This window comes from Corapipo altera, unplaced genomic scaffold (genome assembly GCF_003945725.1).
Source record: "Corapipo altera isolate COAL_440 unplaced genomic scaffold, ASM394572v1 50, whole genome shotgun sequence".
Classification (NCBI taxonomy): domain Eukaryota; kingdom Metazoa; phylum Chordata; class Aves; order Passeriformes; family Pipridae; genus Corapipo; species Corapipo altera.
The window spans coordinates 1,461,788-1,480,205 of record NW_020884889.1 but is presented as its reverse complement, the minus strand read 5'-3'; the positions used below and the strand labels follow the sequence as shown (position 1 = coordinate 1,480,205).

General features: G+C 48.2%; 1 protein-coding gene across 1 annotated transcript in view; it reads right to left on the bottom strand.

Moving 5' to 3' along the window:
- The window catches only part of IGDCC3 (immunoglobulin superfamily DCC subclass member 3), a 97,577-nt gene that overhangs the window by 11,904 nt on the left and 67,255 nt on the right, over window positions 1–18,418 (bottom strand). The window contains exons 6-7 of the mRNA XM_027644509.1: window positions 12,898–13,056; window positions 5,357–5,522 (exon numbers count right to left, since the gene is read on the bottom strand). Coding sequence (XP_027500310.1) covers window positions 5,357–5,522; window positions 12,898–13,056 — 325 coding nt within the window. The remainder of the gene's footprint in view (window positions 1–5,356; window positions 5,523–12,897; window positions 13,057–18,418) is intronic.

Here is an 18,418-nt window from a genome sequence, read left to right as displayed (position 1 = left end):
TTTTTCTTTTTTTTTTTTTTTTTTTTTAAGGAAGCTCAAACAAAAGGAAAATATGTAGTTGCCGCATGAGGAGGTGCAGAGCGTCTCTGTGAGTCAACCATCTGAAATATGCAGTGTCCTTTTATTTCTTCCCGTCAACAGGAAAAAAGATCTGTCACTCTGGGACATCTGCTGCGGGAAAACTTTCCCGCGAGTGCCAGACTGGCAGCGCCGTGAGCACGTCAGACGAGGCGAGATGCCAGAAGGCTTTCTGCTGGTCACCAGAGCTGCTCTGCGAGCCCAGGGCTCCATCACATCCCTTCACAATGCCCTGACAGGCATTGATGGAAGTGGGGAGAGGAGCCGCTGCAGATTCACACCCGGCTGAGCTGAAACGAGAAGCCTCCGCTGCTCGAAAGCCGCGGTATTCCCAAGCTGTCTTCCCAGCTCATAGGCAATCAGGATGACTGATCTGGCTTGGGTCAGGGGTCCAGGCCGGTGACCGGAGATTGGCTTTCCAAAGGCTCCCATGAAAAAGTCTGTGAGCTGAAGGAAGCCTCTCCATCGATTCAGCAGCACAAAGAAGAGGGGCCCATCTGGAAGGGCATCGGCCTGTGCGCGCACAGGCACAAAGGAGGGAGTGTGGTGAAATTAATGCAGAGCGCAGGCTGTGGCCAGCAGGGACAGTGGTTTAAGTGCCAGCACCTACAGAAAGCCACCAGTGCCACACTGGGATGCCCCATCTCTGCTCTGTTTGTTATGGACTGTGTTGTACCGCAGTGCACCAGATGATCCGTCCCTGGGCTGCCAGCTGGGGGGAAAGGAGCCTTTGCCCTCCGCTGTGCTGGCTCTTGGCAGCTTTGCAGAAATGCCCTGTATTCTGAAGATTCCCTCATACAGGTTGAGAATAAGGTGCAAACCTTGAAGAGTGACACTCAGCAGCTCAGAGGGACACTGTATATCACCGCCAGTCCTTCAGAAGCATGTCCTTACACATCCAGAAATTAAATATCATGGAGGGCATCCTAGGTGAAATTGGGTCAGGTTATGCAGGAGAAGGAACCCTTTCCAACTGGTTTATATTCAGTAGGTACTGCAGCCCCCTGGCCAGGATCACAGCCCGATTCTGCGGGTACAGACTCACCCAAGCACAGCTTCTGGAGGGATGTTGCTGGTCCCAGCCACTCACTCTGTTTTCATGAGCCAGAGAGTGCAATCTCAGACTTAACTGAATCCTTTCCCAGGGAGGGAACAGAAAAGTCCTCTGCAGGACCATGGGGAAGCACAAAACACCTCAGGATCACACTGATGCCCTATTGCTTAGCGAGGCTTTGGATGCTCATGCAGAGACTCCTTGCAAAGGCCATTTCCACATGTCTTCCAAAGTCAAACCCATAAATTATTCTTAAATAAGGAGCAGCTGGTTCACATCCCAGTCCTCCACATACTTATTTGTCATGGGAACTGAAATATGATTTGCTATATGGTACCCTTCCCACAACCACAACAGCTTTCAAACGCACGGCATAAAGAACCTGCAGGCTGCTCTGTCCTCCCTTAAGGGGTTCCAAATCCCTACAAATCCAAGAGTTTGTGGGGTGTGTGCACCACAAAGGGATGTACAAACCCATCTGCATCTCTCTGCACCCAGCTAATGTGGGTTTTACAGAAAAAAGCCACTCTGTGAAGGACAGGCTCTGGTTTCCCTGAGTTTGCTACCAAAAAGGTTGTCTGGTCCCAAGTGCTTGGATGTTTGTGCTTGAAGGCCCCTCTCTGTATCACTGCTGAGATTAAGCAGTATGACGAGTTCAAGAAGAGCAAAGTTATCCTTAAGTTCATTTAAGAAGGAATATTTTCCCTGATGAACCTTGAACATTCACAGCCCTTGAAGTGAGACATTCCTAGAGCACTAAACCAAGTGCAGACCAGTGAGGAGGAATTTAAAAAGGAGACAGTTCACCAGCAAAGGTCACCAAGGAGAGCAAACGCCACCTGAGCCTGGATGCTAACAAAGCCTTTTTCTGGTGGAACAAATGAAGTCCCCCTTAATTACCATTTTGTAAATAAAATCTTCTTGAAAAATCAATATTTAGAGCCCACCTCCTCTGAAGATGTTGGCCTTTGTTCCTTGCTATTATGGCAACATAAACCCTATAGTGTGATATACTTCTGGGCTGAAAATTACCTCCCCAAACCTCATTGGGTCAAAGGTAGAAAAGCAATAAACCTTTCAGAGTGATGATCCAGGGACTATTTCATGCTTCCTTGTAAATTTTGAAGTAATAACATAGAAGCATGATTTTTAAACATGCCCATGGTTAGCTTGGCCAGTAACCACCCTTTCCTCCTGCAGTGATACTCCTGCTTTTGGGATGGCTGGTGATGCCAGGTGGGAATTTTGCTCAGGCATGTGGACTGTGATCAACCCAAATCACTCCAGGAGCTATACAGGCATCTCAGATCTCCAGACAGGGATAGACCCTGGACACAGGGACGGCTCCACCAAAGTCCAAAAAGCTCCATGAGCTTCTCCATCTGAGAGCTTGGTTCAGTGCAGCATCAGCCCACAGCTATCAGCTCCATCCCCAGTGTGGCAAGGCAGCCCCACTGTCAGCTCCTTCAGTCATTTTTATTCACAGCTTTTAATGGAAAACCCCACAATCCCCCACGCCTGAGCCTTCATGCATTTTTCATTAACAATTATCCGCTATCCCAGAACTGCTTTTGATTTTTTGCTAATCATCGATTGGCTATTTTGTTCCCACACAGCTGGCATTTTCAAAACATAACAACCACCTCTGGAGAGGGCGCAGCAGAAGGCTGATCTTTAATGCTAATGTGCCCAGAAACCGTCAACACATCAGGTGATGGGAATTCACATCTGAGGGACCACGAGGGAGGAGGTATTTATCGGACACAGCCTGTGAGGCTGATTTTACTGTGCTATAAGGCTGGAAATCACTTAGCAAGTGACTCTCTGGTGTTGCATCAGCAGCCACATCCAATTTCCAGTCAACCCTGTCCTGAAGCTGCTGTCCCATCCCAGCAATGATGGGCTTCTGGAGCCCCCTCACCTTGTGGGTTTGCGGTGGTTGGGTTTGGAGCTACTGCACGTGTGGGTGAGGGAGATGCCCAAGGGCCCTTCCCAACTTTGGGAAGCAACAGTCCGAGGGATCCATCAGCTGTGGGTTTGTGCAGTCATGCTGCTGCACACAGGAGTAGGCCTAAAGCTGCAGAAGCAATGCAGCATCTCAAATGCACCATCTTCTGCAGGTCTGGATCTCACTTCTGGTTGTGTTAATTTACAAAAATGAAGTTGCTCCTAAAGACACATTTTGCAATCAATTAGCACATGATATGTTTTGGGATGATTCACTCTTCCTTTTTTTTCCTAAAGATCCCTTCGGGGGCATTCAGACCTCTATGGCAATATTAAGCAGAGTTTTAATCCAAATGAATTTTCTAGGAAACCATGTAATCTAATTAAAAAGCTCATAGTGCAGTTTAGTAGCTTCATTACTAGTGGATTCGAGATCCATCTTTACACAGACATATATTTTCCAAGTGCAATAGACTGACAAATCCAAGGCATAACCACAAACTGATTCTGCCTGGAACTGAGTGAGTTACAGCACTTTGTCATGCCCATGAGAGTGAAACAAAGGACAACTTGAAAAAGCTCAAAAACACCACCCCCCCAATCCATTGATGTGTCTCCTCCAATTCATGGAGCTCCCAGACCTGCTGCACCAGCGAGGGCATTTTCCAGACTGACAGCTTTGGAAATACCAGGCATGGCCACTTGCCTGAGGCTGGGGGTTGGAGTAGACCAAGACTAGTGTGAAAGAAGACAAAAGTTCAACACTGTCGAGTACAGCAGCCTTAGGGCTCAGCTTTACAATCCTGTTACTATGGCTTGAGAAGATGCCACGTGTCAGCTGAGCCCCAGGAACGGGCTGAGCTCCCTCAGCCTGTGCCAGATGCTGTAATCTGATCATTTAGATCGCTGTGGAAAAGACTGATGCTAAATTGCATTAAATGATTCCCATAAGAAATCGGTTCCAGTGACATTCACCAAGTCGCAGCTCACACGCACATGTAGAGCAGCTCCAGGCACAGAGACCTGGCCAGAAGACAGAACCATGACCAAAGATCCGACTTCTACTTCCCTCCAACAGTGAAAAGGAATGATTTCACAAGCAAGCCATCTGGGTACGACGCAGAGCTGGATGCAGTGTCAGTTTTGTCATGGATTTAATGACCGCTTGGGAATCTTTGGTCACTTCTGACTCTGCTTCCTCATCAATAAAAGGGGATGCACTAATTTCCCTTCTCCCATCTCCGCTCTGTACGTATCACAAGGGCAGACATGCCTCAGAAACCCAAGTAATGAACTAGAAGATCACAAGCCTGCTGTGAGTGGCATCTGTATGTGCACACACAAAGCTCCCTGAAGCTCAAAAAACTCCCAGCTCAGAGAAAACCTCCACTGACAGAGATTTTATCATAACTCACACCTTATCCTTCTTCCATCCTTCATATAACAAAGCTTTAAAGACCCCTCAAACCTGAAAACAAAAAGCCATATTATATAGAAACTTCGAAAAATAAACTCACTCTTCTCCCGGAGGAACAAGTCATGGTGCCTGCACAGCACTTCCCAACTGTCTAAACTGACCTCCAGCGAGGTTGGGTAGCTGCTTTCATGAGACACATTTGTTAATATAGAGAGCAGCTATATGACACCACAGAGTACAAACCTCTACCAATAATTCAGGTTTACAACACAGGTGCTATTATTTTGTAGTACATTGTTCCACGCTATTTCCATAGAAACTACATCGTCGACTTGTAATTTTCCCACTAAGTGCATCCCACTGTATCATTTCCTCAGTACAAACATCCCCATCCCCTCACAGGAAAATGCAGTTATTTAGTACTCAGAGAAAACACTCTTCCCTGGTGAGATAAAAGGCTGAAGTTTAGTGAAAGTCAGGTTCCGTGCAAATATTATTTCTAATGTATTTGCATTTGCACACCCAGGCAGGTCAATGTTCAGGGGTTAAACACAGTGCAGAGTGAGTGTGGTTCCTGTCAGCTCCAGGGACAACATTTAGTCCTTCCAGAAATACCCAGATGATGACCAGGACAAAAGAATAACTTTTACTAGGTTCATGTATCAACAGTCAAAGTCTAATGCTGATGTCCTGGCACAAAAAAACCACAGAGCACTGAAATATGAGCCTACAAGATGCAGGTAGCAGGAGCAGTGCTTTACTGTATCAAAGCCCAAACTGAAGCCACAGATCAGATAATCTCTTTGCTATGCAGAAAGCAATCCAACATCCCTTTGCACTGCATTGCCAGCAGGACTTACCTGTTGTTATTCTTCAGCTTGATGTGGTCGCTGGTCTCCAGGATCTGCCCATTCCTCAGCCAAGTGATCTGGGGAGGGGGTTCCCCTTGGGCCACACATGTGAAGATGGCAGTGGTCCCCACTGGCCTGGAAATGGACTGGGGATGCTGCACAAACTCTGCAGGGGCTGTGAGGAGGAAGGAAAAGGAGGGTGAGAAAAGTCATGATGACCCCTCTTTATCCTGCTACAGAGAGCAACCTTGCAAGTAAGCCTTGTCTGACTGGGAACATGGGATACTTGGCCAAGCCACAGCATAGGTAGCAGATAACTGGTTTGGATGGTGTGTCTGTAATCAGTGCTATTTGGTTGCCCATCCTGGCAGCCACAGCTTCATAGAAGGCATCTGAAGGCCAGCTCAGAACTGATGGAGAGCTGAGGTGAGTCCTGCAGGGTTCAGACAAAGAGCAGCAAGGTTTAAGCCCCCTTACCTCTCCCCAGTCTTCCACTGAAAGCAACCCCAATGATGAAATTGGGAAGATGTGCTGTTTCATCAATGGTAGAGTGAGATCAACACCCTGGCTTTGCCCAAAGGACCTGTATAGCATCAGCAAACTGCTCCAAATGGAAAGAAATGTATGGATGTGGTACAGCAACCTGTCAGGGAGTTCTCTCCTCAGTAAATATCAGATTTGCTGCAAATCTCTTGGCACCAAGAGACTGGGGAACCTTTTTTACCCCAGATCTGCAGCCTGGGACCGTTGGGGTCCTGCCAAGCTCTGGCAGGAGACTCCACCATGCCTGTAGCTGCTGCTCACCTTGTCACCAAATGTTTTCACCTTTGACAACAACATTCTTAAACAGAAAGTGATTTCCCCCTTCCAGCAGCTCAGATTAGATTTAAAAGCATTTATCAGAATAAACCAGCATATCAGCCTACAGAAAACAGGGCCTGACAGACACAGCCAAAGAGGTGAGATTATTCAAGCAGTTCTGCTTCAAAGGGCAAAGTGATAAATATACTCCATGCTGAAACCTAAAATCAGGTGGAACCAGCAGCAGCCACAATGAAGACAAACAGATACGAGGCACAGGCCCATAATAAATTCACTGACTAATATCACATAACCAATGGCTGCTGTTAAATTTTTACAACAAAAGCAAGATTATCCAGGGAGACCCGCTCAGTGCCACTCACCAGCATTTTCCAAGCATAGGGCTGGGGGGCTCTGCAACCATCAGAAATGTAGAGATGGGAGAAGGGAGCAAACTGGTCCAGCAAACGTGTTGAGGAGTGGCCAGGCTGGAGGCAGGATGCAAGAGCTGAGCCTTGTGGTTCGTGGCCAAAACAGCCCTCAGGGTTTGCTGTAGCAGTTCAGGGGGATAAAGCTCTTCCCCAGCTGCACGTAGGCAAGAGAAGAGCACTGCTGCTGCTGCTGCAACATGGCCCAACTGCAGTGAAAGGGGTTTGTGTGTGTGAGTGAAGTCATGCATGTTGGAAGTCCTGCAAGCAGGAAGACACAGAAATTTATCACAGAGCCCATCCCCCTCAAAGGAGTCCCCCCCTTCATTTTTAATAATCATAGGGAAGTGGAGCATGGCACTTACGTTGGTGACTGCCAACAGAGTTTATTGTCAGGCCACTGCAGCTGGCACTCTGGTCTACTAATGGACCTTATCTCAGCAATCAAATGGACACATATTTCCAGAACCTCCCACTAAACTTCCCAGGTGCCAATCAACCTCTTGTCCTTTTACTTCCCCCCTGTGTTTTTCCTCCTCTAGACCTATAGTTTAAAATAAAATTCAGGACACAGGTTCAATAAAAGTTGAGAGCAAGGATAAACAGGGGGAAAATCCCTCTTCCCTGCAGTGAATGGTCCCTTTGTGGCGTGCAGTGAGAACATTAGAGACTTGATTTCCCTCATCCTCCCACCCCCTGCTTTGTGCTGGCATGGTTTTGTGGGAGCAATTATTTTGCAAGTGGCTGTGCACCTCCCTGCTTTCATCTGGGCTCACGAGCTGCACCCGCAGCCCTCGCAGGTGCAAACCCATGATGCCAAGGAAGGGCACAGCCACCTTCCAGCTCCTTGCTGCAGCTTCATTAAAGGTCCCACTTGGCTCTCTGCCTCCGCCTCCCCCTTGCTCCATCAAATCTCAACCCCACCATTTGTTCCAGCAGAAACAAAGTTTAAATATGGAAAGAAGCATCCGGCATAACCCTCCTGGAAGCGCCGGCTCTCCTTATCCCCCCTTATTAGCCCGTGTCAAGAGGGAGTAATTGGAGCGGTGTCGCGTGTGACTCGGGGTAACGAACGTGCAGCTGCGGCCGCTGGCTCCGCGCCAGTGGTGCTGTTCAGTGCCACGGCCCCGCAGGTTCCTCGGGTCCCCGCTCCCCTCCGCTGTCCCTCCTCTTTGCTGCCCCACTAAACACCACCAGAGCAAAGCTCCAGCCCCTGTTTAACTTGTTTAAACTCTCTGGGGAGCAGGCTCTCTGGAATGGCTCCCACTTCTGCTGTGCTGAGCTGTCCCTGTTCCATGGCATCCCTCGCTGCAAGACTTGGATGCCCTTCTGCTGTTCCTGCTGCTCCTGGCTTTTCCCAGGCATTGCTCTGTCCCTTTCAGGTCTCACCCTACTCCTTTTGGTGCAGAAGGAGCAGCAGAGTGGAGCTGTAGTGGCAAAATGGTCCAGGTCGTGGAAGCAGAAACCCATGGTCTGGAAACCCATGGAGTTAAAAAGAAATGGTCTGAACGCCACCAAGGTCCTAACATGGACATTGCTCCAAGGAGATGCTCCTCTGCTACCCTGGACCCAGTGTCCATACCAGTGCTCTCAGGCAGAGTGCCCTCAGGCAGCTGCTGGTGCATGTCTTGGGGCAAATGGCTCCTTTCCCGGACAGAAGAATGTCTGCTCTCCTTCTCCTGGGTCCTCTCCCTACCCTTCCAAACAATTTCAACAGGAACCAAGAATTTGCCATCTCTGTCCCTGAATTAGTGGAAAGGGAGCAGAAGCCAAGCTTTGCCTGCTGCCAGCCCTGCCTGGAGCCAAGCCCTGCCTGCTGCCAGGCCCCCAGCCCTCGTCATTCATAATTAATAAAGCATCTTGTCAGGGCTCATCCCACCCTGCACGGACATGCAGTGGCCTGAACCCCTCTCCCTCTTCCACACTAAATGCCAAAAGGCCATTGCAGGCAGCCAGAGGAAGCATTTCTCAACCCTCCACCAAGATCTTAACAAAGGTACTAATGGAGATCACTGTTAAGAGCAGAGGATTCACACCTGGCAAGGAGGAGTGGGCAGGATCCAGCCCTGGCTTGTGAAGTATGAAGAAACCAGAGCATTGATTATTCAAGACTTAATGGGAGGGAGGGGATCATGCAGTTGTAATGAATATTTAAAGGCGTGACATTGGTATCCAAAAGCAATAACGCTTCAAACCATCCCCAGAATCATTAACGAAGTGATTCAATAGCTTTTACTGTGCTCAGCAAACTGTGATAGCAATGGAGATGCACTGCCACAGCAGCTTGTAAGGGAGACCCAGATGGGCTCCATCTCCCTGGGGACATCTCATGTCAGCAGGGACATCAGTGTGTCCCCCAAGACACCAGGGAGCTTCACTCTCCTCGCCATGAGGTTGCTGCTTATTGCAGCACCTGATGGCTCAGAGAAGGTCCCAAGGATCAGGGAGCACTGACAGGTCACTGAGAAGAGCCTAAGGATTAGAGAGCACTGAGACAACACTCCAGTGCCAAACAGATCCATACTGCACCTCAGTATGAAGGGTCAATAATTCTCAAGTAGCCTGTGGCAGGGGGGGAGGGAGGGAGGCTGAGGTAAGGAGAAGGAAGAATAACATGGAAACAACAAAACCTCATAAATTAGGCTAGTGGCACCTACAATAAGGGCATCAAGCAGAAGGCAGGTCAACAGGGAAGTCAGTCAAGCACAGCAACCGGTGACAGAAGATTTAAGACAACTGCTGCTCACTTGGCTTCTCTCTATTGACTACAGAGGATGCCCAGATGCTTATGTGAGTGATGTAAGTAGCAGTGATGGGACTGCAAGGGCCAAAAATGGAACCTGTGCTCATGTTCCCTGGAAAATAGGCAGAGACCACTCACGGAGGCTGTCATGGAGGCTGTCCTTCAGCCTCATGACATTCTCGTCCCAGCAAGGTGCAGGCTGGAGCTCCACAGCAGTGGGATATGTTCCCACATCACCTACTGGTGTAGTCCTGGGAGAATGCTCCAGAGGGCTCAGACACCCCAGCTCACTCCAGCATCCTAATGGACAAGATTTGAGCACCCCCTGTCCCTAGATGGTGGCTCTTCTTGAGAAGGAAAATGTGGACAGGAAGGGAACTGAGGGAACTGTCCATAGGGGACACTGACTCAAGCAGCACATACTGAAACTAGTTTGCAGCACAAACTTAGGGCTAAACTCAAAGGACAAACCAAGTACCACAGAGCCAAGCCTAAGCTACAGCAACTGCAATACATCTGCTTCTGAATTCCACCCCGTAGCCACAGCTCGTGATGCCAGCGAGCAAGAACGATGGAAGAAACATCAGGAAGCGCAGCGGTGGCCGGATCTGCTGGACCAAGGAGTGCTGCCCGGTCCTGCCAGCAGAAAGCAAGGCAAACAAGGCAGTCATTGTCAGCAGAGCCTTCAAACCCATGTCCTTAAGATGGGCCCTCATTTATGAGATGGGATCTCATTTTTCTGCATAGCTTTCAGGAGGAAATGAAGCGTGGAGTGGAGAACACTGGTGACCATCTGGCCATTCACAGCCCATCAGTTTGTTATGACACCAAACACATAATAAAGCACAAAAGATTGCACAGGAGGTAGAGGGAAAGCGCTTTGATATATTTTTTTCCCTTTCCACCGAAGCCTGCTCTTCCCTCGCCCCACATGCACACACACCCTCTGCTTCAGCCGGCGCCGCATTCGGCCCTTCCACAACTCCCCCCGTGAGACTTTCACTGGCAGCTCGGCACAAAGCAATATTCAAATGGCTGCGCCGGGATCTGAAGGGAAAATGGAAACTTTCTTGTGTGAGAACCTTACAAAAGAGATCAAAGGAGCCTAAATGGCCAGGGGAGGACGGGGAGGGAGGGAGCGGGGGATTGACGCCTTCTCCTCTGGAGGGAGGAAGAATTCCCAGGAAGATAATAAGATGGCGTTAGATGATCTGAAGGAAAGCCTGCATTGGGAAAGGACATTACTGCAGGAGGAAGAGCAGAGCCCTGCGCTGGGACACCTCTGCTCATGCAGCTGTTGTGATGGGACAAGGACCACTGCTGGCAGCAGGAGGGAGGACGTGGTCTCAGCCCCAGCTTCCCGCCAGCTTCTCGCCTTACAACAGGAAACATCGCCCTTTCTCCCCGCGTTTCCCACCTATAAAATGTGCCTCCTTCAAAAGGCGCGGGGCAAGTTAATTTGTGCCTCCGGGCACTTCAAGGGCCCCTGAATAAAGGCAGCAAGTACCTGGCCTGGCGTGCTTTGAGGACGCTGTATTGTCCTGGCCCTGTGCTAACTTCCTCTCCAACCAGGCTTTTGATAGCCTGCTCTTTGCTTTTCTTCTCTTTACGGATGTAATTTGCATCGCTGACATCTTGACAAAGATAAAACCCACAGTCTCCCATGTCAGTCATTATCGCTGTTTTCTTCCCAGACAAACCTGAACAGCAATCATTTGTACCTCTCAGCTGGAAAATTCAGGCAAAATGAGATGCAGAGGAAGGAAAAGCTGCTTCCAGAGGGGGGGGTGAGCAAACCTGGGATGAGCTCAGCTGCCTGGCCAGGGTCTGCGATTACCCTGCCTGAGCAACAACAGTCTCCCAAGAAACATGAAGCATTTTAAGGATGGGCAACACAGGTTGGGGTCCTGGACACTGCAGCTCATGCCTAAGGGCTACACCAAGGACACACTGGCCACACTCCTCCACACCACTGCCAACTTCTCTGCTGATGCTGAACGCAAGAGCATCCTTCCCCCACAGCAAGGCTGGGCTCCAACAGCCTGTGATCAACATTTTAGGGACAAATTCTCATCTTGGTTCCCTGGACAAAAATACATAGTAATTCTACCCCACCTGAACTCCAGCACCAGGAAGTGATGTTCAACTCTCCAAACAGCTACTGATGTGTAGCAATGAGAAGTTGTGCTACCTTTCACCCTCTTATCCAGTTGCTAACAGGAGCAGTCAACAGTATTCAATAGCTGTATTTTTAAAATTTCATTGATTTTCCAAGTACCTTCTTTTGGCTCTGCCTCCCTTCCTCCTGGACATCAGCTTGGCATTTGGGCTTAGGAAGCCTCTGCTACACATCCCATGTGCAGAGCTGTCCTGTAGCAGTTCTAAACGGTTTTATCTACATCAAACTTGCTCTTCATGCCTGAGTTGGTGTTTATTAATAAGAAGACTCATAGTTGTGCCAGCTGGGAGGCCCTCTGGTTGCAATGCTCACCCAAAAATCCAGAGTTTTCACCTCCTCTCATGTCTGATCAGCACCTGGGGCTCAGGGGGCAGGAGCAGCCCAGTACAAGCACCCTTTCTACATTGCTCCTCCCTGGCTGGCTGGATCACCACCAGCTCCTGGGATCTGTCAGGTGAGCATCAGGGTTGGAGCAGGGCACTTTGCCCATCACCAGCATGAAAGGTTCAATTAGCAGCTCCAGCAGGAGGTGTGTAATTTTAGATTCAGGATATCATCAGTCAATAGTTAATGAGTGAACTGATGAGAGCACGAGATGCTTTAAGTGGACGAGCTTGAAGAGGAGGTGAGTGCCTGTAATCAGGGGCGGATTGCTGCCATTCAGAGCACGCTGCCAGCTGGGTTTGCCTTCTCAAATACTTGCCTGGCTCCCCTCACCATGGAGACTGGTTGCACGGAGCACGTGAAGGGGATTTGTGTGGTTTCTTCAGTGCTGATCTCTACTCTGGGCTGAACTGTCCTTTAGCATTTCAGGACAGTTGCTGCAGGTAGAGGAGAAACCTGCATCCCATGGGCATGGCCCCAAAGGGTGCTTCACTCAGGTCACAGCAACAGGCTCAGACACAGTATCTACTGCTGAAGAAAACAGTCCTGCAGACTTTTTGGAAATGGTTTTAGACTTGATGGTGCCATTTCAGTTGGAGAGCAATACTCCATGAGTGGTACCCACTGCTGGATATCTCTGCAGGGGTGGTATCTGTCACTCAGAGGCGTCCAATATGAGAACAGCAACCATGTCCTTGTATCGCTAAGGACCATGAGACAAATTTGGTTGATTAATTCAGCCTGGGCTTTCTGCTGAGATGTAAAAGTATAATAACAACAAAAAACTGATGTCTGCTAAGCCAAATAAATGCCTGTGATGTGGTGGGAAACCATTGCAACTCTTACAGCTGAGGCCACAGTAGAATGATACCTGGTTGCTACTCACCTGTGTGGGACACAGACACACCCACCCACTTGGGAAACCACGTGTCTGGTACCATCAGAGGAGTGCAGTCAGCAGCTGTCCAACCCACCCCATGACAGTGCCCAGGGGCCGTGAGGAGGGTTTGCTCACCTTGTACCACGAGGCTGCCCTGGGCCGTCCTGCGCACGCGGGTGCCGGGTTTGTTGGCGGCGCACACGTAGATTCCAGAGTGCTGCACGGTGAGGTCTGAGATCATGAGGTTTCCTGTCCCCAGCACCTGGATCCCCTCCACACCAATTGGGCGACCATCTGAAAGGAGGGGAGAAGGACAACAGTCACATGCTGGACCTCTGTGTGAGGTTCCCCAGGACACAGCCCTCAGTGAGGTCCAGTCCAGGTACTTACAGAGTGGTGCCATGTTCTGTTACTGGGATTTACCAAGTAAGGTCAGTGGGATTCAGCTGATGCTCTTTGCAGGACACAGTTCAATAAGGAGGCTAAACCAAGGTAAATCATCTCAGCTTCTGCAAGCCATTGCCTGGGTTCTTATATTAGACTGACAAGGATCCAACCAGTTCAACAGCCTGCTTGCAATGGAAAGGCTCCGGGAAGAAGTCCAGTGAGCCTGCAGCAGTGCTTCCCTGATGTACTCTCCCAGTCACCAGCAATTTATGACCTGGGGACCAGAAGTGACACTTTTTTGCCTGCTAACCCTTGGTGGATTTTTTGTGGCTTTGAAAAATACACGAAGACTGGATTTTCAACTCCCTAGCTCTTGAACACACAGCAGCTCAGGGCCAAGGAGCCAGACTCTGAGCTGGTGGTTACATCTCCTCAGATGCTTTGGCTTGGAAGGGAAATTGGAAAGGGCTGCCTCCATCCTGAATGATGGATCTGAGGCATGTGACATAGTTCAGTATCAGGGAATTCACTTTTTTTTCCCAACAAAGCTTGTTTTCTCTGGAAAATTCCCAGCCAGCTCTAATTACAACGTGTTTCATTAGTATCAGGCTATTGCTTTTTATTGTTTCATTGATTTGTGTTTTAAGGCACTGTCTGACAAAGGCAGCTCTAAATCAGGCCTAGCACGTGTCGGGGTGTCTGAGCAGAGGGCAAGGGGAGGAATTTGACTGGAGAAGCAGCTTAAGGGAGTACACTTTCATTTTCATCAGATAGGAAATGGGAATTCAGTTCTTCTCTCAAGTTTGCTCATGGAGAACCTACAGAAATGGGAAAAGCAAGAACCAGCCCTGGTGATGTCCCCACCTGACCATTCAAAGAGCCCTCCGCACTTGTGTGCTGTGCTACAGCAGAAAAATCTGTGTCTTGTGCTTCAAAGTTGTGGTTAGCAGAAGGAAAAAATCATCTGAAAAATTCCTCCTGGAAGCTCTGTTGGAATGTGCCATAATCTTGCCATGAGCTTCATGCTCCAACACAGACAGCATGCAGGGCTAGTTAAAAGTTATTCTGCAATGACATGTTTTAGATGTAATATCACACTTTGCATAATAAAGAGTATTATGAGGATTTGGGCCATTCATAACCAACAGGTTCTGGAACAGACCGGGAAAAGATGAAGGCAAAGCAGTGCTCAAGGAGAGGGACAAACCAACCATCAACCAAGAAATGCCACTTTGCAACCTGCTGCCCAGCCAGTGCTTGGGTCCTCATGAAAAGGCAGGTGATGGGACAGAGTCATGTCCCTGCAGCATCAGTGAAGGCAGCACAGGTCATCACTTTGCAAGCCTCGGCCAATGTGTGCTCCTCTCTCCACAGGCCCTGCCAGGACCCTGCTCCAGTGTGGGTTTCCCATGGGGTCACAGATTCCTTTGGGCATCCACCTGCTCCAGTCTGGGGTCCTCCATGGGCTGCAGGTGGATCTCTGCTCTCCTGTGGAACTCCATGGGCTGCAGGGGCACAGCTGCCTCACCATGGGCTGCACAGGAATCTGCTCCAGCGCCAGGAGCACCTCCTGCCCCTCCTTCCTCACTGACTTTGGACTCTGCAGGGCTGTTCCTCTCATATATTCTCACTCCTCTCTCCAGCTGCAAATGCACACGTTTTGGGTTTTTTCCCCTTCTTAAATCTGTTCTCCCAGAGGCACTACCCCTGTCACTGAAGATCCATCTTGGAGCCAGTCGACATTGGCTCCATTGGATATGGGGGAAGCTTCCAGCACCTTCTCACAGAAGCCACCCCTCTAACCTTCACACTACCAAAACCTTGCCATGCAAACCCAATACAACCACAAAAGCAAGGGATCTCATTTTGGATTAACAGCAATATCACATTAGGAAACACCAGCAAAGCAGAACAGAGAGCTACAAAGCAGTTCCCAAACCTATCTCATGCCACACTCTTTACATATTGTTTTTCAGGAAATTTTGAAACTTAAAGGTTTCCTTGCTTCATTAGGAAGGCAATGCCAGACCCCTTCATTATTTGCATTGCAAAGAAAAAAGCCCAAGTCCTTTAGAGAGAGAAAAACAATGCCATTAAATGATTACATGATCACATAGCTGGCCAAGCCACTGCTGCAGTAAATGGCTCAGTCATTAATAGGACAGTAAAACATGACCTGTCCCACATTTAATGAGCAGTAACAAGGAACCATTCCTTCCAACTGGCACTTGAACTGAAGTGTAGAGAGGTCTGAATTAAATTCAAATTGAATTTGATTTCACCTTTTAAATTAGACTTTTTGGAAGTCTGAATTTACAATAGGCATAAAAATCGAATCTCTCTCTTGAGGGAGGGATGACAGATGCAAAGTGGCCGTACCTGGATCCTTCATCACATCATTGCCTTGACAAATACCACAGAAATGTGACTTGAATGTCAGTAGTTTTACTGTATTATTTATAACGTGCTCCATAAATTAAGCATGCAAAGACCCAGCCTGCAGCAGGTACTCCCCACAGTCCAAATACCAGCATCAGTACGTCCTCAGTTCCCTCCCTAGCTCCAGCTATTAACTAGAGGTGTGGTGGTCTGAAGAAACATCTCCTGTAAACCAAGAATCTTTTATTTCCCTGGAGGACAAAGCTCTCCAAGCTCAGAAACCTCAGAGATCTGCCATTTGGGTCAGAGAGTGTGACCACCTCTAACGGCCAGCAAAGATCACTGCCAGATCATCCCAGACACCTCTCACTCAACTCCTCCCTTCCAAAGAGCACTGAAAAAGGCTTCTACAGAAATACTTCTACTTTCCCAGCCTACTCCATCCTTCTCACTCTACTGTGCCTCACTCAGCCTGAGCTGTCCTGCAGCTAGAAGTTAGTCCTGCAGTTAGAAGGTCTTCAGCTAATATCTAGTCCAACTTAGCAACAGTGACAACACATATAAATAATACAGAGTGTTTACCCAAGAAATTCCTTGCATCCTGAAAGCTCAGCACTTTGCAGAACTGCTGTGCTGAGGGACTTACGTCTCACACCTGCTTTGTAAAGGTTGTTATTTATTTTAACCCTGTTTTCTTTCCACAGAGACCTGAAGAGTGGCTTGGATCAACCAATCCCAACCCTGTGAACCCCAGTATCATTTGCCATCACCAAGTCATGTCTACATGGAGGAGAGCTGAAAGACTGCAAAAGCTAACACTCGCTCAGTTCCCAAAGCTCTCGGGACCCATGAAAGCTTGAAACCACTGCTCATTTAACGTGACCTTCTACTTCTTTTTATGAAGTCAAAAGCAGAAAATTTGAGGGCTGAAAACAAGCCAGTCTGTGTGGAAATGTCATACAGATTCTCTCTGTCGATGCTCAGTTGATGAGGACAGAAGGGGGAGGTTCAGCTGTTGAGAAGAGCAGACAAACCCTAATAAAGGAGACCATTCTCCAAATGGGAGACGCTCGCGAAAGATGCTCCAACTACAGCCTAGTACAGTTCACAGAATCATAAAATGGTTTGGGTTGGAAAGGACCTTAAAGACCATCCAGTTCCAACCCCCCTGCCATGGGCAGGGACACCTTCCACTAGCCCAGGTTGCTCAGAGCCCTATCCAACCTGGCCTTGAACACTTCCAGGGATAGGGCAGCCACAGCTTCTCTGGGCAACCTGTGCCAGGGCCTCCCCACCCTCACAGAGAAGAACTTCTTCCCCATATCCAAAAATAAGTCTACTCTCTTTCAACTTAAAGCCATTCTCCCTTGTCCTATCACCACACACCCTTGCAAAATCTCCCTCTCCAGGCCTTCCTTTAGGCCTCCTTCAGGTACTTCCATGTTCCCTGGCGGGATGGAGTCTGGATGAAAGACGTTTGAGGTTTGGGAGCCGCATTATTTATTTTTCCAAGGTGTATGTGATGCTTTCTGGAGCCCATTCTCCGCCTGCTAGCCGGGTGATTGGCACACCGGCACCAATTACGGAGCCCCCTTAAAACGTGCCAGGCAATATGAATATGCAACAACACGAACGCCTTTCTTTGATAAGTAGCAAGTAGAAAGAAAGTAACAACTTTCTAATGTTGATCATTTAGGTCTTTTGTGAATTCTTTGTATTGTGTCATAGTAGCCTTCCACTTCTTAGACACATGGGTCTCCTGCTCCAGCGGACACTGGGCACTGTGGATTAGCATATTTAGAGTACATTGCAACAGTTGACTATTCAGTGTGTGAAGTGGTGAAATTTACTCTATTATTTCTAAACACTTACGGGAACGGTGCTCCTGTCAACCAGTCAGCCATCTATTGCAAGCTTCTGTGTCCAATAAGTTACCAATTAATTGGCTCCTACAATTGTTGTATAGTTTACTTCTTGAATGGCTCCCTCTTTAGTAATTTCCTTCCCATTGTGCGGCCCTTTCTGACAACTTCTGTATAACGCTATCAGATAATCACTGTCCTTTCTTTCTCGCCTCACTTTTCTATATCTCTCTAAATAGTTTATTATTCTGCCTTGGTACCTTTTATGGAGGCCAGCTCAGTGGCCTGTCAGTTAAAGGGTAAGGATACATTAAAATCGTCGTTCATTCAAAAGGCTTTGCAGTAAGTGCCCAGGATATTCATTTGTGCACACATACAGGTCCAAGCCTGAAGTGCGTAGCTCTGAAAGGAAAAGCCCTATCTTCCCTGAACAAACCCTTAATGATTTTACATCTTTCTCAGAGCTTGCTCTCTAATGAATGTTGACATTTCATGCACGGCAAGACACAGGAATTCTGTTTGTGGTCAGGGGGCTACAACATATTCCCAAGGAAATTAAATTCAAAATTGATTGTGTGACACTCAAAAACTGGTCCAGAATTTGAATGATTCCCTTCAAGCAAAAGATATAGCTGCCTTTCCCACTGAAAACCAACCAGGTTTTAGCAAAGCCAAAGCAAAAAGTGCAAATGGTGTTTATGGCTTGCTTTCCCCTGCACCAGAAAGCTGTGAAAGCAAAATTGTTCTTTTGCTCCTTTTTGACAGAAATGCCACAATGTCAAAACTGTGAGCAAAGGAGATCAGAGAGAGACTCCAAAACAGCATCATGCCCTGTGCAAAGCCCAGCACAACTGCAATGCCACAGCTCTTCTTTACTTCGACCAGGGAAGAAAGGTGTTCACATAGAATTGACTTTTTTGGTTTAAATTAAGTCAGGTCTATTGCTAAATCAGCTGCATCTCTCTAAGACTTCATGGCCATGGATTTTTTTATTCCTGGGAATGGATTAAAAGTGGGTTTTTTCCTAA